This window comes from Acomys russatus, chromosome 28 (genome assembly GCF_903995435.1).
Source record: "Acomys russatus chromosome 28, mAcoRus1.1, whole genome shotgun sequence".
NCBI classification, from domain to species: domain Eukaryota; kingdom Metazoa; phylum Chordata; class Mammalia; order Rodentia; family Muridae; genus Acomys; species Acomys russatus.
In genome coordinates this window covers 23,575,375-23,602,197 of record NC_067164.1, presented here as the reverse complement: position 1 = coordinate 23,602,197, position 26,823 = coordinate 23,575,375, and the positions used below count along the sequence as shown (strand labels likewise).

Sequence of the window (26,823 nt, the reverse complement as noted above, 5' to 3'; positions counted from 1 at the left end):
ATTTAACACAGCATCACTGCGCATGCCCGCCCGCGGCACGTCGCCTTGATGACGTCACCAGGCGGCGTCCAGCCTTAACGCAACATGCAGTGCTTGAGAGGCGCCCGGCTAGCGCGGGGCCTTTGGGCCGGTCCGCCGGTGTGGCTGCGAAGTCCGCGTGGCCTCTCGCTGGCCCTGGCGCGCACGGTAGGGGCGCCGAGCGCGCGGGACTGGCGGGCACCGGCCGGGGGGACGCAGCGCGGGCGCGCGCTCAGCCTGTCGGCGGCGGCGGTGGTGAACTCGGCGCCCCGCCCCTTGCAGCCCTACCTGCGCCTAATGCGCCTGGACAAGCCCATCGGTGAGTGAGGCGGGCTGCGCTGCGCGCGCTCCTTCTGCCTGGACCGGCTGCCGGCGTGGTGCACCTGTTGGGCCAGTCACCTCGGGACTTGGTCGGGACTCTAGCCAGGGACCCACGCTCTGAGTCCTACACCCGGAGGCGGACAATGAAAAGAAACGTGTTCAGATGTGAGGTAGCGCACCTTTGCTTCCTTCACATTGCTTGGTGGTTTGCAGTTTCGAAAGCATTTCTGCACTCGTTAGTTTTCGATTCTGCTTCCACTTCGTTAGAGCCAGACCAGAAGGACCTAGTGTTAGTACTGGGATTTCCCCCACCCCCACCCCCACTCCGCATCACCCGTTACAAAGACTTGGTGCAGGCTCTGCGCTCCGGATTGCCCCTCAACGTCAAACGCAATCCTCTCTCTAGGACCGTCTTCTTTTTCTCATCATAGTGCTCGTTGACACTATTGACACCCGTGACACATAAAAATTCCCACTGCACGGACCGCTGCCCTCAGTAGTAGGTTAATTCACCCGACCTCGGTGATAGAAAGAGCTAGGGGAATTAGCGGCTTTCAAAGCATTTGTTTCTGGTTGGAAAAGACAATTGATGATCTAGGAAGTATGGACACAAATATCAAGTCGTGCTCAGGAAAAAAAAAGAGAGAGAGAGAGAGAGCTTAATTATGGGTACCCAATACTTGAAAAACTGAAGAAGTCGTACTCCAAAGGAAATGCTATAATTCAGTAGAGTAAAGAGATCTTGGAGAAATATTTTCTATTTGTTGTTGCTTTATTTAATCATTTTACTGCCCGATCCCAGCCCCCTCTCGCCTCGCCTCCCAGTCCCACCCTCACGCCCCTTTCCCCCATCCCTCCTTTCCTCCTTCTCAGAGAAGGGGGACGGTGCTAAGGGGTACCAACCCACCCTGGCACCTCAAGTCACAGCAGGGCTAATTTTTTTTTTTTTTTTTTAATCCAAGGGTAGCCAAATATGGTGGCTCACAGCTGTAATGCAGCATTCAGGAGGCTGAGGTGGCATGACTGACTCAAGCCACAGACCAGTCGGGGCTATATACCCTGAAAAAATAAATAAATAAAAACTAAACAAAAACACTTAGTGCTGAAGTAGTAAGAATACGAGCCTGGAAAGATCTAGAAAATAGTGGGGGACAAGACTGGCTAGGTGAAGATGGATAACAAAGGGAAAGAGTTCAGTGCTGAATTCTAGCTCATTTAGATGTTAAATACGTACAGTTTCTGTGGAGTACATCCGAACGCCTGAATTATTTCTTCCGCCTTTACCTATCCAGGGTCTCCAGAGTGGTCCTGTTTGGGTTTGGTGTTGTGTTTTCATACAGGGTCCCATTCTGTATCTTAGGCCAGCTTTGAACTCTGTCCTGACTCCATTTCCCAACTGCGAGGATTACAGGCATGCACCACCATGCCTGGCTGGACTTGTTTTGTTTTCTTTTGTTTGAGGCTTGCTTTGTATTCTAGGCTGTCCTCCAACTCCGAGCTTACCTTAGACTTCCAAGTGGCAAAAGGGGTGGGAGTAGCACCACCCCCAGCAAGGCCTTACTTTTGATATTCTAGATGTCTGGGCCCTGTTTGGGATTTGAGCACCGAATCTTAGCCATCAGAGATAAAAGAGTAGACGCCTGTGAAGTGACAGGTAGGCCTGTTGTTATTAGGTTGTTGTGTAATTCAGGGCTTACACAAGCACTTTATAGTTCTGTTCTTTGCTTCTGGATGACAAAGCTACGGGGCACGCAGGACACATCAGCAGCTGCTAGTGTGTGTCCACAATTAAGCACTATTATTCTAGCAGCCATGTAGCAGGACTCTATAAAGTGGTTATCAGCCACGTTTAGAGCCAGACCTTGTGAATTTGAAGCCTCGGTCCCATCTGGCAGAGGGCTGTGGTTAAATCGCTTCATGCCTCTGCACTTTCTTTGTAAAAGGAAAGTGCTAATATTGACATTATAAAGTTATCCTTAGCACCCATCTACATCCGACGGGTACTTTGAATAGTGCAGGCATCAGTCACTTCACGAGAGGGAATCAGGGAAAACAGTCTTTATAGTTGTATGTGTTAAGTGTCTAAAGGTACTGGTGTGTGTTTTGACACCGAATAAGAGGATTACAGGGTAGAATTCATTCAGCGAATGGTTTAAGGCCCCTGCTATGTGTCAGGAGCAGGAATTGGTAGTAGAATTCCTGGTTTAATATTTATAATTCTCTTGTGAGACAGTTACTGTTTTACTGTACTGATATTAGATCTTATTTCTGTCATAGACCAGTATTAGTCACTGTTATGTTTTAGAAGGCATAGCAAAGTTTTCTTGTTGCTTTCCAGTACTAGGAGTGGAACTCAGAGGCTTCCTCATGCTAGGCAAGCTCAACCCTACTCGGTCACCAGCCAACCTGTATTATACAGGACGTTCCACCAGGTGGTGCTCTTCACCAGACTGGCAGCGTCCTTTTTTCCCTTCTTCACTGCAGTTGTGGTTGATTGTATGGCCTAAAGGAAAACATATGATTAGAGAGTCATAGGCTCAGCCTACACAGCCGCTTTGCCCTGTCAGTGAGTTTTCCCCTCTTATAATAAGCTCTGCCACCTATTTGGCTTTTCTCACCACTTCTGCACCTCTCTTCACAGAGTAACCATAAGGAATGAAAGCGTCACAGGGAAGACAGGAGGAAACGCCCCGAGAATCAGTAGGGGCAGAAGAAGTAGAAGGCTCGTGTGCATTGAGATGTAGGTATAAGAAGTGAGGGTTAGAATCCCACCTTAAGCACCATGGCCATGGGTACATTATGCCTCCACCTTTCAGTTTCTGTGTTAGTTACCTTCCTACTGCCGTGATAAAACGCCATGGCAGGGCAGCTCATGGAAGACATGTCCATCATGGTGGGAGCATGGCAGCAGCAAGTCGGGCTGGAACTGAGCAGGAAGCAGAGAGCACACTGAGAATGGCGGAGCCTTTAAACTCCCAAAGCCAGCCTCCAGTGGCACACTTTTAGGTTACGAACAGCGCCACCCACTGAGGCCACTTGTCCTGGTGCCAGAGCCTTTAGGGGACACCCTCCTGATGAGACCACCACAGATAAAGTTAGTGCAATAAAAAGAATTCTTGTTTACTGTGAGAATTCAGTGCTAGCTCAGGCTGTACAGTAAGAACTTGTATCAAATGAAGCAAATCTTTACCCCCTTTAGACTTTATCTAACAGACAAGGTATACAAAGATTAGGTGAAAGACTTCCATTTTAGAAAGACTATCAAAGGTCATTTGTAAAGTCTCTAATCTGTGTAATATACTCTATTTAGTCTAATTCCATCCAGTTTATTGGCTAAGCCCCCTTATCCATGTGGCTTCAGGATGCTCAGAACAGAAGGGCAGACAACTGCAGTGCAATAGCACTGACTCCAAGACCGTCTCGGTGAGCTATACTGGTACAGGAAAGGAAGTCCTTATGGACTTTTGAGTTGCTGAGTTCTTAATGGCTGAGCAATCCCTCCAGCCCCTTTAGCCTATTTCTTAATTGCACTGCTGATCTTTTTCTTCTCTGTTTCTGGCGACTTTTTTATGTGTTAGGGTAAATTCTTATTTGCAGTGTGAGTTACAGATTTATCTTCCCTTGATTTGATGAGTTTTGTTGCTGTTGGTTGGCTTTATTTTGCTTTTGTGACAGGGTCTCACTGTGTAACCCTGATTAGCCTAGGACTTCAACTTGATCCTTCTGCACTTTGGGATGCAACAACTCTACTGGGCAGTTGAAGGTTTTGGGGCAGCGGGGGAGGAGGCTTGGTAGGTTTTCTCAACTTGACACAAACTAGAGTCATCTGGAAAGAGGCAACACTGATTAAGGAAAGCCTCCACCTGGCTCCCTGGGCCGCTTTCTTAGTGATGTGGGAGGGCGTAGCCCACTGAGTACAGTGCCACCTGTGCCAGATGGTTCTGGGTGATAGAAGAAAATAGGCTGAGTGAGCTCTAAGTGCCTGCTCCTGCCTTGAGTTCCTGCCCTGACTTCCTTTTATGATGGGCTATGATGGGGATGCGCACACCACAGCAGCTCCTCCTCCCCACGCCATGCTGTCTGCACAGCAGCAGAAGCCAAGGCAGTGAGTAAGCGGATGACGGAAATACCTATCTTCAATTTGTTCCTTCCTTTTGGTGTTGTTTAGGAACCTGGCTGCTGTATTTGCCATGTACATGGAGCATTGGTTTGGCCGCTGAACCAGGTTGTTTTCCAGACTGGTACATGTTGTCACTCTTTGGCACTGGAGCTATTCTAATGCGTGGAGCAGGCTGTACTATTAATGACATGTGGGACCGTGACTTCGATAAAAAGGTAGCTTTATCCTGGGAAGGAACAGAGAGTCTTCTCTTATTTCTGCAGAACACTATGTTGACACCACACGAATGCTACTGAAATCCACCATGGAAAGTAATCCATAGAGTAGCTGCTGTTGAAATTGCAGTTCACTTCCCATTCACCAGAGGAGTGGCCAAAGGGCTGATGTGTCCTGGAGTTTCACAAGTAATTTAAAATGTGAGTGAGTGAGTTAACCCAGAAGCAGAAAGGGTCAGATGGTATATACTCACTTATATCTGGACACTAGCCCAAGGGGCATGTCCCATGAAAGTCTTCACTTACCAGGAAAGTGGGACAGAGAGGAGGACATCCTATTGGGACTCTAGGGGAGAGATACATGGGAGAATGGGAAAATAGAAGGATCCAGAGGGTCCTAGAAACCTATAAGAAGAACATTATGATGGGCAGATCTGGGCCCGGGGGTCCTGCTCAAACTATGGTACCAGCCAAGGACAATATGTGCAGTAAACTTCGAACCTCTTCTCAGATCTAGCCAATGGACAGGACATTCTCCACAGTTGAGTGGAGAGTGGGGACTGACTTTCACATGACCTCTGGTGCCCCATATTTGACCATGTCCCCTGGATGGGGAGGCCTGGTGGCACTCAGAGGAAGGATAGCAGGCTACCAAGAAGAGACTTGATATCCTATGATGGTATAGAGTGGGAGGAGGTCCCCCTCAGTCACAGTCATAGGGGAGGGGAGTAGGGGGAGAGCGGGAGGGAGGAATGGGAGGATACAAGGGATAAGATAACTATTGAGATGTAATATGAATGAATTAATAAAATATATATATGTAATTAAAAAAATAAAATAAAATGTGGGAACCAAGGGTAAAGAAGTTAAAGGTAGGAGTGACAGTTAAAAATTGACCCTGAACCCTTTCATGTCTAAGAGCTATGTCATCCCTTTCTTCAAGGCTGTTCTGTAAGTCAGATCTTACTTAAATGAACTGCAGCAGGCACCTTAGCATTGACCCCACCAGTCCCCACCCTCGGGTTTGCTCTTCAGCTCCAGAACCCACAGTCAGCAGTGGCCCAAAACTAAGTGGAAAATTCAGGCCTTCAGTGTGTGAGTTTTAAATTATGCATCATCCAAGTGTTATCACAAGAGCTCTTCTACTAAAATATAACTCATACACATGTTGTATTTTATTCTTACTCTCTCACTGTGAGACAAAAGTATACGTATAGTGTGTGTGTGTGTGTGTGTGTGTGTGTGTTTCTAGAGAACAGAATGGAATGGAAGGTGGCAGAAGCCACATGAGAAAGCGCCTCCATGTTTTGCAGACACAGCTGGGGCCCCTTGATTGGCCAGCAAATGCAAACCTGTGCTTCTCAATGGATGAGTTGTTACGAATTAAGGAGTGATGGAGGACAGGGGGAGAGTAAGGAAAATAGAGATCCTTATAGTAGGAATTTTGTGGATTTTTGTCTGTACTGATGTAAAAATTCTGGTTGCATATAGGATGTCATCAATGGACGGATGAGAAGTGTATATGGGATTTCCTTTTTTCTTTTTCTTTTTTTTCTTTTTTTTTTTTTTTTCCTTCTTGAGACAGGGTTGGGTTTTTCTTGTTGTCCTGGCTTTCCTGGACTTACTTTGTAGACCAGGCTGACCTCGAAGTCACAGAGATCTTCCTGCCTCTGCCTCCTGAGTGCTGCGATTAAAGGCGTGCGCCACCACACTTGGCAGCTTTCCATATTCTTAAGTGCGGTTATCTTGGAGAAAAGGCTTCATTAAGAAATAATCAAGCCACTGGGTATTGTGATGCATGCCTGTAATCCTAGGACTCAGGAGCCAGAGGTAGACAGACCTCTGAGTTTGAGGCTAGCCTGGTCTACAGAGAGTTCCAGGACAGCCAGGGCTACACAGAGAAACCCTTTCTTGGGTAGGGAAAAAAAAAAGTCAACATTTTCCATGTTCTCCAAGAGTCTGGGTTATGTGTTGGCGTGCAGCAAACCACGAGTGTTTCATAGCTGTTGAGATGGCTTTTGCTGACTTAATTTTTAAAATGTTATCTATTTCTTTTCGGGGATGAGGTAAAAGTCTTGGCCTAATTGTAGCCCTTACTTCACTTTTTATAGGCAGTATTATCCATCAGTAAAAGACAAGTTTATGACTCAGGGTTTGCTTAATGCCCTGAAGAGTAAATAACTTGCTAATGTATTAAATGATGAGTGGATTGCTGTTGCTGTGTATCAGTTACGTGTGTTTGTTGATACTGGGCTAATAATTTACCACCCGAGTAACCACATGGCAAACATCAGGTTAGAAACATTGACTCAAATGTGAGGTTTTCTAATCCCAGCTCCCAAGTTCTTAATTTCTAACAGCAGTGAAATCTTGTATTATAATCTTTATTTGTGAATTTAATATAATCAAACCACATTTCATGGGGAAAAAAAACCCAACAGTCTTGATTTGTGTGTTTAACAGTTCTGTCCATGTTACCCCAACAAATTTACCTTTAACATTTCAGCATAGTCGGTCTAATATTATAGACCCATTCAGTAGTGTGGCAAAACATTCCCATATATATAATGTATGTTATGTATATATTCTGTATAATCTATCATATATGTAATTTTAAAAGGTTTATTATATTTGAGTGCTTTTACCTGCAGGCCAGAAGAGGGCATCAGATCCTATTATAGATGGCTGTGAGCCACCATGTGATTTCTGGGAGTTGAACTCAGGACCTCTGAAAGAGCAACCAGTGCTCTTAACCGCTGAGCCATCTCTCCAGCCCTCACTTTAATTTTGAAATAACACGTGCTTATTTGTATGTGTTAAGGAAACACTGCCTGAGAGTTGAGGTAAAACTTGGAGGCATTTCTCTCCTTCCATCATGTGGGGCCATTCATCAAGCTTGGAGGCAAGTGCCTGACCCTACACCCTCTCGCTAGCCCAGGGACCAATCCATCCGTTAATCAACACTTAAATGAACAACTGAGTTGGCATTTGAGGTTAATGTGTCTCTTTTCCTGTGTTGAGGTTATAAGGACAGCAAGTCGCCCAATCGCCTCTGGAGACATTTCAACCTTCCATTCCTTCGTCTTCCTTGGGGGACAGCTGACCCTGGCACTGGGTGTTCTCCTGTGTTTGAACTACTACAGGTACATTAGATGTGATTTCACAGTTGTGTGTAAAATATCTCCTCTGACATGTGTTGACTCTGTTTCTTAGCAATTAAACTTTATTATACAACCCAACTAGCTTATATAAGAAGGAAAAAGGTTAAAGGGACAAAAGAGTGAACCGTCTGGTAGCCGTTCCACGGAACGGGGTCCTTAGGTGTCTCTCTGGCCTGCGTGCTGGTCCAGCTGGTCCGCTGCCCCCTGCACACTCTCTCTGCAGCCGACTTTGTTATTCTGTCTTCCCCAACTGCCTGAGTCACGTGGGAAGGACCGGCTCCTTCTCCGGGTGAGGGTCCATTAGAAAGACAATAGTCCAGGTGGGGTTCCCAGGTCTGCTTCCTGAATTCCAGACCCAGGATGGCTCCACTCAGTCTGTCACAAGGTATTCATGGGGTGCCCCAAGGGTAAAGCCCGCCAAGACTGCTCCCACCTGTGACAAGGCCTATTCTTTCCCACACATCCCCCTTTTCTTTTAAAAAAAAATTAAGAACTATAAACACACATATACATATATACATAATCATCAGGTATCAAGTACATAACCAAGTCCTTTTATACTTGTTAACTTGAGAGAAAACATTCCACTATCCTACCAAAAAGAGTCCTTTTCTTTCATGAGAAATTGCAATTATCTATCTATAAATGTGTTTTTAATTCTTAAACTAAAGCTTCTAGTAACACTGTGGCTATCTAGTCTTTAATCTCATCAGAGACCCAAGAAGGAAAATCTATCTAATAAAGGACGTGCTGGCAGGCAACTTCCAAGTTGCATAGGACGGAGAGAGCAGACCACCTGGATAGTCACCGGAGTCTCCCCTTCATTGGGGCAATCAGTCTTTAGCCTTATCGGCCCAAAACATCCAACAAACTGCTTTTTGAAGCAGGAAATCTGACAGTCTGGTCCATCTAGTCTCTTTAAAGCTGGACAGTCAACTTTTTAGCATCACTGTTGATCATTACAGCCAGTCAGCCTGTCATCAGCAGTAGAGATAAGAGCAGTTTCTCTGTCCAGTGACCACTCTGTCACCTGTGTCTCTTGAAGCCCCCATCTTTAGTGATGCAAATGGAGAAGCGGCCAGGAGTGGATGTCTCTCTCTGTCAGGAAAGCCCTCATCCTTAAATGCCATATTCTGTGGATCTCTGAAGAGTTTGAAAACCAACTCTATCTATTCCTACAGTTATCAACTATTCCTTTGAAGACATATACAAGAAATTAAAGAAACCTGCTCTATGACAAAGTAAGTTAGTATCTAGTAGGATTTCTTCGTTACTAAATATCAACTTTTATCCCCAATCTTCCTGAACAGTTTTTCCTAAGACATTAGTGGTACATGAATAATACATTAAATAAACATTGAATAAAATGAACTTAAGTTTCTAACATACAATATATAATATTTTGTCAACATATAACATACAATACATAGGGCAAAAATGAATGACAATATACAATTTAAATTTTTATCAATGAAGCAAAAGTTGAAGTCTTAAATTTCCATCAATCAAAAGTCTTAAATTTTCATCAATCTACAATACCAATGTAAAATTTTTGAAGTTAGTAGATTCAATAATCTACCTTTTAGTCTACAAACATGTATCCTCCCTTCCTTCCCCCCCTCCCTTAATATTAAAAGGGATAGAAAGTAAGAGAGAAAGAAAGATAGAAGAAAGAAACCCCTAAATGAACGTTTATTAATTGTACCTAACCCTGTTAGGCAAAGATGAGCCTTGGTAACCCACCAAAAACATCCACCCCACCTACTGGGAATGGGGGCGTCGTGTTTTTAAAATTACTTTATGCTGTTTTGGAGAAAAATCTTTTTTCGGGTACCCTAGAAAAATAATATATTGGCCAAGTGCTGGAAAAGCTAGCTGTTTTTGTCCAGTCCTTTTGGGATCGATCCTTCTGGCTAGCCGATTTATTGTTAAATGTATGCAAATTCGGGAAGAAGCAGTAGTGCCAGAGGCAGAAGTTTGATCTTCATAATTGTCCTGTTTTTTGCTCTGAAAGTAAGCAGACTTTTGAAATCATTAGTACGGATGTTAGTACATGTATAATTTTTCAAGGAAACATCAGTTGAGGCACCTTGCTCAAGATGCCAGAGGCATGCTTTTGGGGTTAAATTACCCATGTTGTCTGCTTTGTCTTTAGCCTTGTCCTGCTTTTTGTAAATACAGGGCTCTACCTGTATATACACCAACAGGACAGAAGAGGGCATTAGTTCTCTAAGCTGTAAGAAACAATGTCAAGTTGTTAAGGACCAGGTAGCTCTTAAGACTCACTTTTTATATGGTTAGATCTAATCTTTATAAGTTTAGTTGGTAGTCATATTTTTTCATTTCTTGTGGAAACATACGCATACCCACGACCCCATCTCAAAACTACTGCAGGTTTCTATTTCATACTTGACAAGTCCTTGTAGAATATTGGTTGTCCCAACTCTTTAGTTTTTTCTATCACCCAATGTCTCTCCGCAGCTGACGTCCCTTTATCATTCACATTATGAAAATTTAGAGTCAACAAAGCATTATTTAATCGGTCTCGGGGTGTCTTTACCCTTCCCTTTTGTTTAATAAGCATTTCTTTTAAGGTACGATTAGCTCTTTCCACAACTGCTTGTCCTGTGGGATTGTGAGGTATACCAGTAACATGTTTTATATTATAATACATAAAGAAGTTTTTTATCTTAAGGGACACATATGTAGGAGCATTGTCAGTCTTAATTTGTATAGGTATTCCCATAAATGCCATTATTTTCAGCAAATGAGTAATCACACAGTCAGCCCTTTCAGAACTTAAGGCAGTTGTCCACTGAAAACCTGAATATGTATCAATGGTATGATGCACATACCTCATTTTCCCAAATTCTGCAAAATGAAACACATCCATCTGTCAAATTTCGTTCCTTTTGTTATCTCTAGGGTTAATTCTAGCAGGTAATGGTAGTTGACTATATAAGGAACATGGAGGACACTTATTGATTATTTCTCTGGCTTGTTGTCAAGTGATAGAGAATCTTTTTTTCAACCCCTTACCATTGACATGATGTTTTTCATGAAATTTTGAGGCTTTGAATACATTACCTATTAATAATTTGTTGATCTCTTTATTTCTTTGTGTCAGTGGGCCTGGTAAACCTGTATGGGATCGAATATGAGTAATATACAAGGGATAATTTCTGTTTCTGATGACCTGTTGCAGTTCTATAAATAAGGTAGTCAATTCTGTGTTATCAGGAGTAAATTTAGCAGTTTCTATATGTAAAACAACTCTTTTAGCATATTGAGAGTCAGTAATTATATTAAGAGATTTAAGAAAATCAACAATACCATAAGGATTGCATATAATTTTGATTTTTGAACTGAGGTAAATGGGCTTTTAATCACCTTGGTCATTTTTTAGACTTATAACCAGCCATACCTGATTTATTTGTATCAGTGAAAAAGGTGGGTGCCCCTGAGATTGGTGACCTCTTTACAATACGTGGAAGGATCCAATTAGTTCTTTTTATAAACTGTATACGTTTGCTTTTTGGGTATCTATTGTTAATGTCTCCCAAATAGTTACTACAAGCTTTTTGCCAATCTTCATTAATTACCCATAAAGACACAATCACAGAATCAGTAAGAGGCACTACAATTTCCATTGGGTCCATCCATGACAGTTGGCGCAATCTTATTTTTTTCTTTGTAATCAATTCAGAAATTTTTTCTATGTATGTTTTTAATTTTTTGTTCTGTTTATTTGTCAGGAATATCCATTCTATGATCCTGTCTTCCCTTTGTATAAGAAGCCCAGTAGGAGAATGTTTCAAAGGCAAAATAACCAGAATGCAACCAAGTTCAGGATCAATTCTATCCACATATGCCTTTTGAAGTTTTTGCTCCACCAGAATTAACTCCTTTTTTGTCTCAGCAGTCAGACATCTAGGACTGTTTAAATCCGAATCCCCTTGTATAGTTTGGAACAAGTTACTTAACTCATAGGTAGCTAACCCAATTGTAGGCCTTAACCAGTTAATATCTTCCAATAATCTTTGAAAGTCATTAAGAGTTTGCAATTGATCTCTATGGATCTGTACCTTTTGTGGTCGAATTTTTTGTTCACTTATTTTATAGCCTAAATAGGTAACTGAATCTCCTCTTTGTATTTTTTTCACAGCAATCTGTAATCCCCAGCATGGTAGAATTCTTTGTGCTTCCTGAAACATTTTATCTATAACACTAGGATCAGAATCAGCTAGCAGAATATCATCCATGTAATGGTATATGATAGATTGAGGAAACTGCTTACGAATTATTTCTAAAGGTTGCTGCACAAAATACTGGCATAAAGTTGGGCTATTCAACATTTCCTGTGGAAGTACCTTTCAATGATATCTCTTCATTGGAGAATTACTGTTCAGAGTAGGCAAACCTTTCCCTGTCCTTCTCATGTAGAGGTATGGTGAAAAACAATCTTTTAAATCAATTGTAATTATATGCCAAGACCTAGGTAGCAAGGAAGGCAAAGGAATTCCAGGTTGAAGTGAACCCATGGGTTGAATCACCTTGTTTATGGCCCTCAAATCTGTTATCATTTTCCATCCACCTGATTTCTTTCTTACCACAAACACAGGGGAATTTCAGGGACTGGAAGATTTTTCGATGTGTTGAGCCTCCAGTTGCTCTTTCACTAAACCGTGAAGCGCCTGTAACTTTTCTTTTGTTAAGGGCCACTGCTCCTGTCATACAGGTCTGTTTGAAATCCATTTTAGGGGCAAGGCGGTTGGTATCTCAGCAGTGGCCCCTCTTATAAATTTTGACACTCTAAACCTGAAGAGTTCTGAGGTTGGACAATGGGCATAGCTTGTGGTCACCCCTGATCACTTACATGAATCTCTTCCCCAGAAGCGCGTGCTAGTTCACCCATAGTTTCAACCTTGTTTATCTCGGTATTTGCAGGAATAGTAATCTGAGTACCCCATTGCTGTAAGAGGTCTCTTCCCCATAGATTTATGGCAATGTCAGCCACATAGGGTTTCAGCCTCCCTATCTGCCTGTCTGGTCCCACACACTCAAGCCACTGTACACTTTGTTTTATTTGAGATAGCTTACCAATTCCTACAATTTCTGTATAAACCTTCTTAAGTGGCCAATTTTGGTTCCAAGACTTCTGGCAAATGATGGAGACATCGGCTCCGCTGTCTACCAAGCCTTCTATTTTAACACCATTTAATTGTACAATTAACTTAGGTCTCTGATCATTAATTACTGTTTGTCAGAACACACGGGTCTTGTGCTTCCGAACGCACCAGTCCTTTCCACTGGAGCGGCTTTGCCCTTAATGTAAGGAAACAGTAGAAGTTGAGTAATTCTATCCCCGGCATCGATTTTCATCTCCTTTTTCACACATGTCATGATTTTTATTTTCTCTTTAGAATCTCCGTCTATAATACCAGGATGCACAATAAAACCATGAGAAGTCAGCCCACTTCTTCCCAGAACCATTCCTACTGTGCCTGAAGGCAAAGGTCCGAAAACACCAGTATTTAATTTGTAACATTCAACCTGGGGAGATAGGGTAAGAGACATATTTGAAGCCAGATCCAAGGCTGCACTGCCTTCAGTAGCATGCATTAGATCACTAACACTCAGTTCCCGTTTTCCTGCGGGTTTGTCACTTCCTGACTGGCCAAAGGAATTCGGCTGGCATTGTTTATGGGGGCCCGAGCTGATGGCCCCCTCTTGCCGTTTCCCGTCGGCAAGATATTGCCTTGCACATCTCTCTTAGACTGACAATCCCGAGACCAATGTTTCCCTTTCCCACAGCGACTACAGTACCCTGGGAGTCTCGGTACCTCATTACCATCATAACCAGAACCTCCTTGTTCTCTCCTACGAGTTACGTTTTCTCCTGGGTTATTGTGCCTTCTATCTCTACAGTTTCTTTGCACATGACCAATTTTACCACAATTGAAGCACCGAGTATTATGATATCTGGGCTCTCTGGCTAAAGCTTGTCCCACAATATTATTCTGATACTCCTGAGAGTTGATATTAACTGTCTCCTTTACCCAGTCATCTAGTGGAGCGCCGCTTTCCTTTAATGGTCTAAGCACCCTCTTATAGTCAGCATTTGCATTCTCATAAGCCATGATAAGTTTTAATGCCTGTTTGTTGTCAGAATCTGGCATCACCTTATCCATAGCAGATCCTGACCTCTGAAAGAATTCTGTAAAGGGCTCCAAGGGTCCTTGGAACACTTTAGTAAAGGGAATAGTTGTTTTCCCAGGTTCCTCTACTAGCTCCCAAGCTCTCAAGGCTGCCTTACAACATTGTTCAATCACTCTATCTTCAGCTTGAATTTGTTCTCTAATGTTAGTATATTGTCCTTTACCAAGCAATTGATCTCTATTAATATTTATTCTCTGTGTCGTATTTTCCTGTTCTATTTTTATAGCCTCTGTTCGCCACCATGATAACCACTGTAACTGTTGTGCTGCTTCCAATACTGCTGAAACTAAATTTTTCCAATCTTGGGGAACAAGTCTATTTTGTGTGGCCCAGCTATTTAACATTTGTTTAACGAAGGTAGAGTGCATACCATATTTGACGACGGATTCCTTAAAATGTTTTAAATCCATCATGTCTACAGGACGCCAGGCCATTTCATCATAACCCTCAGCACCATTTTGCTCAGGCACATGTCTTACAGTGACTGGAAAAGCTGAAGGTGTCTGGGCGACTGTGGAGGTATCCTCCATTGGGACATTTACTTCCAAAGACCTTTTGGTCGGTCTGGCTTCCTTTGCCTCTGGTTTCTGACCTTCTCCATCCTTTGTAACCACAGGTGCCTTCTGCTTTTCCAGCCCTTCCAGTTTTTTCTGCATTTTGCCCATTTGTTCAGTCAAGTCAGTAATTCTTTCCAAAAGGATAGAGCTTATTGACTCTTCTGGTTTTTTCTGGCTTTCCGGTCTCTCTATTTCAGGTCCTTCATCACTACCAATTACCAAAAATTCTTTCTGCTTTCCCATCCCTTCATTTTCTTTCCTCAGCCTTTCCATCTGTCCAGTCAAATCTGCAATCTTTTCCAAAAGGATAGAACTTACTGACCCTTCCGGCTTTTCTATGTCATTAGCCTTTCTTCTAATCCTTCTAAACATGAAATATTGTAATAAAAGGACAATGAAAAAACAGAGAATTCCCTCTAAGTATAATGCAGGAAAAAGTTTTGCAACAGCAGTTGCAACTTTGCTGATACCCTGAAACAGCATGTCTATACCTTCGAATACTGACTTTAGGGACTGTGGAACCCATCGGGCCCCACGTTGGGCGCCAGATGTTGACTCTGTTTCTTAGCAATTAAACTTTATTATACAACCCAACTAGCTTATATAAGAAGGAAAAAGGTTAAAGGGACAAAAGAGTGAACCTTCCGGTAGCCATTCCACGGGACGGGTCCTTAGGTGTCTCTCTGGCCTGCGTGCTGGTCCAGCTGGTCCGCTGCCCCCGCACACTCTCTCTGCAGCCGACTTTGTTATTCTGTCTTCCCCAACTGCCTGAGTCACGTGGGAAGGACCGGCTCCTTCTCCGGGTGAGGGTCCATTAGAAAGACAATAGTCCAGGTGGGGTTCCCAGGTCTGCTTCCTGAATTCCAGACCCAGGATGGCTCCACTCAGTCTATCACAAGGTATTCATGTGGTGCCCCAAGGGTAAAGCCCGCCAAGACTGCTCCCACCTGTGACAAGGCCTATTGTTTCCCACAGACATGGAAATGGGGGAATAAAATAGAGTTCTCTTTATTACAAATCTTATTGATTCCTATGAAGCATCCAGGAGTTAGCAAGAGGAAAGGAACTCAGCACGCTGTAAACTCTGCTTCAGGGACGTGTCACGAAGGAGTGCAGTGGCCAGTCTACTTCTGAAGGCCTCTAGTACTTGCTCTGGATGCCCCTGGTGGGGCACAAGGCACACCCCAGGTTCTCAGGTGTATGCATATAGTTTTACTTACACAGCCTGTTACCGATGAGTACCTGGAAGCAGAAGTGGTTAGGCTCAAAGTGCTTCATAAGTAAGGAGGGAGGGCAAAGGAGAGAGTGCCCATCAAAGGACTGCTCTGTAGAGAACAGGCCTGGGCGCACGGCAGGCCCAACAGCACTAACAGCACGAAAAGGCTGTGGTAGATGAGAAACCTACGTTTCTGTGATTGTTTTCTCTTTCTTTTTGTGTTTTCTTGATGTTACTTTGGTTATGGTTTTGGGATTGTGGTTTTGTTTTGTTTTTTGGGTTTTCGAGACAGGGTTTCTCAATGTAACAGCCCTGGCTGTCCTGGACCTGATTTGTAGGCCAGGCTGACCTCGAACTCACAAATATCTTCCTGCTTCTGCCTCTCAAGTGCTGGGATTACAGGCCTGCAACTCTACACTCAGCTGTTATTTTGGGGTTTTTTTGAGACAGGGTCTCAACTATGTAGCTCTGGCTGTCCTGAAGCTCACTCTGTGGACCAGGCTTGCCTTACACTTAAGATTCTCAGTTGTGCGCCACCATCACGTGGGCTGGCTTCTCTTTCTTGAGAAGTAGCACCTGCTATGCATGCAAGATGAACTCTGTGTTAGACACGTGGAGAGCAGGGGGCGTGGCTCACTTCATAAAGTACTTGCCACATAAGTATGAGACCTAAGTTTACTCTTTAGCACTCACTTTCCAAAGTTAGGCCTGGGGGTGTACTTGCAATCCCAGCACTGGGGAGGCGGAGGCAGGCAGACCCCTGGGATTTGCTGGCCAACAAGCCTCTCCTGGTTGGCCAACCGTGGGTTCCATTGAGATACCTTTTTTCAAAAAACAAGGTACGGCTGGGCAGTGGTGGTGCATGCTTTTAATCTCAGCACTTGGCAGGCAGAGGCAAGTGGATCCCCATGAGTTCGAGGCCAGCCTGGTTGACAATGCAAGTTGAGGACAGCCAAGGCTACACAGAGAAACCCTGTCTCAAAAAAACAAAAAACAAACAAACAAAAAAAAGCAAGGTAAGGTGTGGTAGTGCATGGTGGTGCACACCTTTAATCCCAGCACTTCGGAGGCAGAGGCTGGCAGATTGCAATAATTCAAGGCCAGCCTGGTCTACAAAGTGAGTCTACACAGAGAAACCCTGTCTCAAAAACAAGAGGGGAAGCACGGTACAGCTTCTCCAGAGCCCATTGGAGGCTGATCTTTCCTCGTCCACAGTGCTTTGGCTTACGGCACCCCTTAGGGTTTGCAGGCAGTTTAGAGAGGCAGTAAATGGTTTAAATTGGTGGGACGCTGCAGCCAGATTGCTTAGAAGTTTGAATCTTGCTCTCCTATACAACCTGGATGACCTTCGCGCCTTCATCTCTTCGGACTTGAGTTTTCATTTGGCAGGAAGGAGTGAGATTAAAACTTTGCTGCCTGGTGAAGCTTGTAGAATAAATTAGTAGAACTAAAGCGCTTACTGTAGTGCCTAACACAGGAAAGTGCCAGATGTGTCAGCTCTTGTTCTGTTTGCCTGTTTTGTGACATGTAAGATACTTTCCTAATCATCTCCAATGAGTAAAATCAACCTGTAGGATTAAGACAGAAGTATCTTGCCATCATTGCTAATAATGACTTGAAATCTTTAGGGGTTTCTAAATGATGCCACTAATCCCGTTGCTTCTGTTTGCAGCATAGTGATGGGGGCAGCGTCCTTACTTCTTGTCGTCACCTACCCACTGATGAAAAGAATCACATTTTGGCCTCAGTTAGTCTTGGGTAAGTCCCTTTATGTGACAGTGTTTTTACATCCCGCACAAGGTGTGAGTGTGTCAAGTTAGCCACCAAGTTTTACAAAGGATAACTTTTCATACTTTAAAGGAGTTCAGTTAGATTCAAGTTTGGTGGCACTCACCTTTAATCCCAGCACTCAGGGAGGCAGAGGCAGGCAGATCGCTGTGTGTTCGAGGCCAGCCTGGTCTACAAAGTGAGTCCAGGACAGCCAGGGCTACACAGAGAGACCCTGTCTTGAAAAACCAGAAAAGAAAAAAAGGAGTTCAATTAGTTATTCTCATTGGCTAAAAACTTTTATTGATTTATTAAGATTATTAGGATTAATATTTTTCTAGAGTGCCTTTTAAAACTCTAGATATATCTTACAGAATTTAGAAGAGAGGTAGGACGCACTTCTGAAGGCAAAGGTTGACATTGATAGCTTCGACAGCTCTCACTCTATGAAACTTTAACAAAATCATACTTATAAATTCTCTCTCTCCTCTTTAATAGACTGTGAGTGGCTAAAAAGCATTCTTTATGTATAGCCCAGCATCGGCATCACCCAGAGCAATTACTCAGTGTGTGTGTGTGTGTGTGTGTGTGTGTGTGTGTGTGTGTGTGTAAGGAGAGGAGATAAGTAGGTAGGTAGATGGATAGGCAGGCAGATCAAAAGTACTGCCAGACTTTTCTATCCTATTTCTAGGGTATTCTAAATTACTCCAGGCTGGTAATTGCCTGGTAATGAGCCATTTTTCTAGTAAATAAAAGAATCAAAAGACATTTCATGAAAATCAGTTAGGCCCCAGAAGCAGAAAGAATCAAATGGTATATACTCACTTATATCTGCATACTAGCCCAAGGGGCATGTCCCACAAAAGCCTTCACTTACCAGGAAACAGGGACAGAGGGGAAGGCATCCTATTGGGACTCTAAATGAGAGACGCATGGGAGAACAGCAAAATAAAAGGATCCAGAGGGTCCTAGAAATCTACAAGTAGAACAATATGATAGGCAGATTTGGGCCCAGGGGTCCCGCTCAAACTAAGGCACCAGCCAAGGACAATACAGGAGGTAAACTTTAAACCCCTTCCCAGATCTAGCCAATGGTCAGAATATTCTCCACAGTTGAGTGGAGAGTGTGATACGACTTTCTCACGTACTCTGGTGCCTCACATTTGACCATGTCCCCTGGAGGGGGAGACCTGGTAGCACTCAGAGGAAGGACAGCAAGTAGCCAAGAAGAGACTTGATACCCTATGAGAATATATAGGGGGACGTAATCCCCCTCAGGAACAGTCATAGGGGAGGGGAATAATGGGAAAATGGGGGGAGGGGAGGAATGGGAGGATACAAGGGATGGGATAAACATTGAGATGTAACAAGAATAAATTAATAAAAAAAAAAAAAAAAAAAAGAAAATCAGTTAGGCCTTGACTTGTGAGTAATTTGTGATGGAATATTTATCCCCTCATTAAATAATCATATTCTCTCTCTCTCTCTCTCTCTCTCTCTCTCTCTCTCTCTCTCTCTCTCTCTCTCTCTCTCTCTTTCTCTCTCTCTCTCTCTCTCTCTAACAATGTCCCAATAGACCTCAGACTGTTGGAGCAGGAGCATAGCATTCCCATCTGGTGTAGTCACTGCAAACATTCATCAGGCTCCTACTTGTGCTTTATGCAGGAATTCCACCAAACTCTCAGAAGATAGACTTGGCTAAACATGGCCACATTGCTTATGGAACTGTAGGCAGGTCATTGAAGTACATTGTGGCAAACATGAATGTGGTGGGACCACAAAGGAGAGGCGCTTTCTTAGTAGAGGAGGGGCGTTCTGAATGGGAATAGACCGTGTAAGGAAAGGAAAAAGGTTTCTACAGAATAGTGTGGGGCGCTGTGTCTGGGGTCCTGAGAGAGTCGTAGGCAAAGGATCCCACAGAAAGCTGAGCATCCAGCCGGGACTTAGGGACGGTCAGCCTTACAAATAGGATACCAGAGCTGTTGGCATGTGGGCTGTTTACAGACCTCAGAGAGGCTGCACTTGCAGAGTAAGTGGTAAGAGCTCTGTCCTCTGTCCCATCACTTAGAGGGGGGGTAGGGGAACACAGGTGCTAGGCACAAACTTCTTAGTCATTTTATTAAAGGGTATTGTCCTTTTTATTAGCTATGTTATTTAATTATTAGTTAAACTTTCTGTGCTTTTTTTTTCTTTTTTTTTTTTTTTTTTTTTTTTTTAAGATGGAGCAAATAAATATCAAACACACGAGGCTGAGAAGATCGTGTGACCAGAGAGAGCAGCGTGGCAGGGCCTGACTGTAATGAGCAATTGACGCTCGCTGAGCCTCCCAACCGTGCAGTGCTGCTGAACAGTCTGCTTCCTCTCTTCTTCCTCACCCACTGCAGGCTTGACTTTCAACTGGGGTGCCTTACTTGGATGGTCTGCTATCAAGGGCTCCTGCGACCCATCGGTGTGCCTGCCTCTTTACTTTTCTGGAGTTATGTGGACGCTGATATATGATACTATTTATGCCCATCAGGTAAAGAAATGATAACGTTTTTCTTAACTTGGTTGAGCCGCTGTTGTTTTCTAAGAACCCTTTTGTTTCTTTGTCTGGGTGGTTTTAGTTTTTTGAAACAACACTTCATATTACGCAGGCTGGTCTGGAGCTGGCTGTGTGGCCAGAGATGACCTTGCAGTCCGCATTCTCTTGCCTCTACTCCCTAAGAGTTGGGGAGAACCAAATTAGACGGAAAGATGTTAGCTTCCTAAAAGGAAACCATTCACAGCCCCCTCATCCAAGCAACTGTTGCTGGTCATGTTTATGTTTGCTTACTCCGCGGTTCAGCTGATTTATTGTTTTGTTCACAAGCATTTAAATAAGATTTATTATGCTCCAGGCACCATTTTAAATGTTTTACAAATACTAATTTAATTCTCTAACAGCCTGAACAGAAGGAATCTTTTGTGTCCCCATTTTATAGATAAGTAACTTCCTAGTGGCTCTGTAGGTGTGGGGAGCAGACAGTCTCCATGATCTGCCCCTGTGGTTGCTCTGCGCCTCTGTTGGTGTCTCTAATCACCACTGGGCAGACTTCTAACTGTGTGCGTAATAAGCACTTCCTTTGTTTAGTTACTGTGATTTTACAATTCTCGCGACAGGGTCTCGTGTGTTGTAGGAAGTGACCCTTGAACTCTTGCTCCTTCTTCCACAGCCTCAAATGCTGGGTCCCAGGCGTAAGCCATCAAAATGCTGGGTCCCAGGCGTAAGCCATCAAATCTGACCATTCTCCATATTTTTTCCATTTTTGCTATTGCTACTTGAAGTACACTGAATAGTCCCTTGACTTGGATGGCATCACTGTTTTAAATTTAATGATACAGCTGTTTTGCCAAACCAAGCTATTTCTGAGTTTTGATAACTATAAATAATATTCTCCTCATTAACACTTTATATATACAAGGTTCCAGGTAAAACTTGAGGAATAGTGACACTGGGGACCTGGAGAGATGGCTGCACAACTGAGAGCACTGCTGCTCTTGGAGAGGACCACGTGGTGGGCCACAGCTGCCTCTAACTCCAGCTCCTGGGAATCTGCACCCGCTCTGGTCTCCACTGCAGATACATGGACACAAACACGCACACATAAATTAAAATAAATCTGTTTTAAAGGAGTATTGACTGATAAGTGCAAACATCCTAAAGCTCTTACTACTCTCTTGAATAGTTTGCTTGGAACACTTCCTTTTTGCTTTTCTTGGTTTGTGACCTTTATGCTTATATTGTTGCCAGCTTCGCTGAAGTACAGTTGACATTGTTGTGATGTGTGTGGTGCCCGATCACGCACATCACAAAATTACCAACATATTCCTCACCACAGTGAGTTACTATTTGTGTGTGTAGTGAGGAGATAGTTATGAACCTTTTACAAAAAGATTATTTATTCTGTGGGAGATATGTGCACGTGCGTGCTAGTTACAGGGGCAGAGGGAGAGCAGCAGCCATCAGCACACAGTCCTGCATGAAGGGAGTCAGCCGGGCTGAGTAGAAGTGCATGGGTGTGGCTATGCAGTGAGCATTTTATGTGGCTGTAATATCAGCAAGATTGGAGCTGAGAATTGAGAGCCCTGGAGGAATGGAGCTCAGCAAGGAATACAGACTCGAGACCAGGCATGGTGGTGCATGCCTTGAAATACCAGCACGCAGCAGGCAGAGGCAGGCGGATCTCTGTGAATTCGAGGTCAGCCTGATCTGCCTAGCAAGTTTCAAGGCAGCCAGGGCTACATGGAGAGACTCCATCAAAAATAAGACATCATATTAAGGTGTAAGCAGTTAAGCTTTAGAAGTTTAATTCCAAGTCATTTTGGGGCCATAAGTAGTAGAGCTGCAGTGGAGGGCCGGACTGCCAATTGTACAGTATGAGGAATAAGGTCCTGCCATCCAGCGTTGACCTGTTCTAAGTCTCTCATGATATGCCTTGTGATGTATCTACATGTTCTTAAATATCTTACTCTTTGATTAGAGAGCAGTGTTAGTTGTAAATATATTAAAAACACCAAAGTTGAATACTTTAAAAATGTGATCTTTATACCACTGAATTAAACATCAAAGCATGCTTTTCTATTCCTGATATTAGGACAAAAAAGACGACGCTCTGATTGGCCTGAAGTCCACAGCGCTGCTGTTCAGGGAGAACACCAAGCAGTGGCTCAGTGGCTTTGGGGTCGCCATGCTGGGAGCGCTGAGCCTGGCCGGAGCCAACAGTGGCCAGACCGTCCCGTACTATGCTGCTGTGGCTGCCGTAGGAGCCCACCTTGCTCACCAGGTTTGACCTTGTCCTTATGCCCCTCCCACTTCCTCACACACTGTGGAATGTATTTAAACAAAATAGCCACTGTCAACCAGGCAACAAACTTCCCAAAACAAACGCTACTTGGCTTGTGTTGCTTTGAGTTGGCCCTCCCTCCACATCGATTTGTCACATCAAAAAATTAGCATTGCTGTGTTTTGTGGCGCAGCCCTTTAATCCCAGCACTCTGGAGGCAGAGGTAGTTATATCACTGTGAGTTTGAGGCCAGCCTGCTCTACGTAGTGAGTTCCAGGACAGCTATATATAGAGACCTTGTCTCAAAACAGACAAACAACAAGCAAAACAAACAAAATTAATGTAAAGAAAATAACATAAACCTAAATGGGGATTTTTTTTCCCTTAGATTTTCCTAGATATTATTTCTGATATGTCTGGGAATTTTTCAGCTATAACTGAAGCTTGTAAGCTGAGCTGATTACCCCATAATAATAATAAAATAGGGCCAGTCAGCTCACTCACAGGGTGACAGTGCTTGCCACCAAGTCTGATGTCCTGAGCTTGAGTCCCAGACCTACATGGTAGAAGGAGAAGCTCACTCCCTGAGTTGTCCTCTGATCTCCACCTGTGCACTGTGGCGCAGACATGTGCAAGCATACTAGAGTCACGCGTGCACAACTGTACTTTTCAAATGTAACAGTCATGAGTTCCATCGGCATAGGGGGCACTACCAGCTGGAGAAAGCATGGGTTCAGGCAGCCTGAAATCCCAGCTGCGCAGGAAGCCGAGCCAGCAAGACAGCTCAGGGTCAGTCTAGGCAGCTTAGTGAAACTGGATCTCAAAATGAAAAGGAAGGACTGGAGAGCTAATTGGTGCTAGGGCATGGGTGAGGTCCTGGGTTCAAGTCCCAGCACCCAAACAACACCAGAACCAACAGGAAGTGCTAAACAAGTTCAGGTGAGACCAAAGCTGTGTCAGGATGTCCACCCAGCACTAGCGCTGTTCCGCCACCACAAGCTCACAGCGGAGCCCACATGAGGAGCTTGTGAAGTGATAGGTAGCCGAGGCTAGCTGAATCAGCGGCCCCAAACAGCATGCTTTCTGTGTCTGCTGCAGAGTTCTCTTTGAGTTGAATAAATAGGTGTAGGAAGCCGGGCGTGGTGGCACACGCCTTTAATCCCAGCACTCGGGAGGCAGAGGCAGGAGGATTGCTGTGAGTTTGAGGCCAACCTGGTCTACAAAGCGAGTCCAGGACAACCAAGGCTACACAGAGAAACCTTGTCTCGAAAAATAAAAAAATAAAATAAAATAAATAGCTATAGGAATAAGTAAGAAATAATTCAGGAGCCTGCATTCAGATGATGTTTTATACAGGTTACTGTGTCTGTGTAGGCAAGACTGGAATGCTATGCCCAGCAGAAACTAGTCTGACATACAGTACGCCTGCTCCATGGTCCTTGCTGGAAATGCTAAAATTTGTGATTCTCTAGTGTTTCATCATTTTCCTCTCCAGAAAGTGTCAGAATCCCTTGCTGAGAATTGAGAACTTGGCTCAAGGCCCATTATCATCAATTAAATGTCTGGTACATAGAAATATACATTAAAGTATTAGATGGCAAAGGAGGGGAAAATATACAAGCAGCTGTAAGTATTATAAAAATATGTGGGCCAATTTATATTGTAAATTGCATATGGTACTCAGTACACTACCTTAATGATATTCTAAGATAGTCTCTCTTGCCCTGGCTGTCCTGAAACTCCTCTATGTAAAAGGAAACACTGATTTTTGAGTCTGCTGACAGACTCTGCTAATAGAAAAGAGAGCGTTCAGGCCAGCCAGGCACGCGGCAGACTGTACTCACAATCTAGCTCTAGGAATGCAGAGACAAGAGGGTCCAGAAAGGAAGGGAAGAAAGAAGGCAAGTTAAGTAAGGCTTTTCGGTATAGCTGCAGGGCTGGTGTGGGGAAAAGGGCTGGCCATAGGACTAGGTGTCTGCACCCACTGTGAGCACCGGAGGGAGTTAGAAAAATATATGGGCTACACAGAGAACCCCTGTCTTGGGGAGGGCAGGGAGGGGAGGGTTTTCAGTAGTCACGTGTACATAAAATATGTCTTGGAAATGGGACCCAATTTGAAACTTGAGCTTCACATGTGTGTCACGTCTGTCTTAGTCACATGGCCTGGAGGTGCCTGTATACAGTGATTTCAGAGCACCTGTATCCTGACTGACTTCATCACAGAAAGCCATGTGTGCAGTTTCAGGTGCTGTGTCAGTTTTGCACATTGAGGCATTTTGTATTTTTTGATTAGAGAAAGCCAGCCTTGGTTAGAACCAAGGAAAGCAGAGGTTGCCCCTCAGACATTGTCATACCCTCAGCCAGGGCTTTTAGGACACAGGCTGACTCCACACTAAGATGTGCTGGTTTTTCTGCATTGGAAGATAGTTAGGGTATAGTAAAGCCTTCTTAAACTTAAGTCCTGTAACTACAGCTTAGCTGCCCTCTCTCTGAATAGATTTGCCTGTGCCACCTACAGTCCAGAGTGAACCCTGACGCAGCACTGTGCCCTTTCTCTTTCAGATATACACTGTAGACATCCACCGACCCGAGGACTGCTGGGATAAATTTACCTCCAACCGCACAGTAGGAATACTCCTGTTTTTAGGGATTGTCCTTGGGAATTTGTGGAAAGAAAAGACGAAAGAAACAGAAGACGTTAGAGTAGAGAATTAGCAGATAAGCTGAGCTTGATGGCCCCTCAGGAAGCAGGGACAGGAAGATTGTGAGGTCAAGGTCATTAAGTGGCATAGGGGACCCTGTCTCACAGAGGTAGAGTGCCTGCCAGCCAGCTGTGCAACATGCCCGAGCCTCTGCGTTCTCTGCTAGCAAATAAAGAATAATCAAACTCTCAGGGCTGGAGACCACATTGTTGGGTTTGGATCAGCAGTCTGTTAGAGAAGTAAGAAGTGTGTGCGCAGTGCGTTTGCTGGCACAGCTGTTCCCTAGCAGAACAGCTCCCTGTTACAGCAGCTGGGACTCCTGGGCTTACATAGACGCCAGTGTTTAGGTTGGTATAGCCTCTGTCCTTGGCTTTCTTATCTGAAGTTTCAGAAGCTTTAGGGGGGAAAACTTGCCATGTAAGTCATTAAATGAATGGTTTTCTGAGAATGGCTACATGCTTTACTGTGTCTCTCACTAAGGGTCTCCTGTGAGAAGTGGGGTATATTATTCTTTACTGTGGTCTTTACTCACTGCCAAAGCTGTAACTCAGGAAGCCATTCTGATTCCGAATGTTCTAGAAGAATATGAGCAAATAAAATTGTTACTTAACCATGTCTGTGGCTGTGACTCTCAGTACAGCCCTGACATAGAAATTCTGATGTGTGTTTATTCTGATCTTGACCAGTCATACTTTATAGGATGTGATATAAATGAGTTCTGTCCTGCATGCTGCCCTTTACCGTGTTTCCACCAAAGTGTCCAGAAAACCTGAGTAAGGTCAAGTCATTCCCTGGCCGCACTCCAGGGTCCCCAGTCACTCAGGACATACCCCAAGTCTGACTACTGGCCAGACCTCAGTGATCTCATCTCATCACTTTACCCTTCAGAGTCTCATGCAGCAGATATACTGCCCACCTCACTGTCTCAGACTGAGCAGATGCCTAAACCACAGCCTTGCTCTTACTGTTCACACTGCCCAGAGTGAATATTCTGCCTGTCTACTCACAAGGGATCTTTAAATGTCACAGCAAGTCTTTACATGTCACTCTCTCAAAGAAGCTTTTAATTTTCAACAAATACCACCTGTGTTTTCTTGAATTCTTTTTAGATGTATTTATTTTATTTTATGTGATGAGTGTTTTGAATGCATGTATGTATGTGTACCATGTGTGTGCTTGGTGCCCACAGAGGTCAGAAGAGCATGTCAGATCCCTTGGAACTGGAGTTAAAAATGTTGTCAGCCACCTTGTAGGTGCTGGGAACTAAGCCCAGATCCTCTGCAAGAGCAACATGTGTTCTTAGTCCCTGAGCCATCTTCAGCCCACTTCTTGTTATAATAATTTTCCCCTTTATATTTTATTTTGTAAAAAAGATATAAGTGTTTTGTTGGAAGGTATGTTGGTGTACCACATGCCTGCAGTGCCCACAGAAGCCAGAAGAAGGCATTAGATCCCCTGGTTCTGGAGTTACAGACAGCAATAGCTGCCCTGTGGGTACCTGGCGCCTCTGGAAGAGCAGCCAGTGCCCTTAACCACTGAGCAGTCTCTCCAGCCCCACCAGTATTTCTTTCAGTCTGTGCTTTTGATTGTTTTTCCCCCTCTTTGTTTTATCAATTACTAACTTGAGATAGAATTTATGTGATGTAAGCAATTCTTACTGGTGGTGAGGCCACTGCTGTCTACGACTGTGGGCTGCAGTTAAGTATTAACTTGTATGATAGT

At 44.0% G+C, this 26,823-nt stretch overlaps 1 protein-coding gene across 1 annotated transcript; it reads left to right on the top strand.

Annotated features, from left to right (window-relative positions):
• The first annotated feature begins 72 nt into the window (after positions 1 to 72).
• On the top strand, positions 73 to 25,152 carry Coq2 (coenzyme Q2, polyprenyltransferase). Its single transcript, XM_051170393.1, has 7 exons — positions 73 to 337; positions 4,508 to 4,674; positions 7,696 to 7,817; positions 17,500 to 17,585; positions 19,979 to 20,112; positions 22,211 to 22,399; positions 24,962 to 25,152. Exons 1-7 carry the CDS (start codon positions 85 to 87, stop codon positions 25,112 to 25,114), a joined length of 1,104 nt encoding a protein of 367 aa, XP_051026350.1. The 5' UTR covers positions 73 to 84; the 3' UTR covers positions 25,115 to 25,152.
• Positions 25,153 to 26,823: the final 1,671 nt, after the last annotated feature.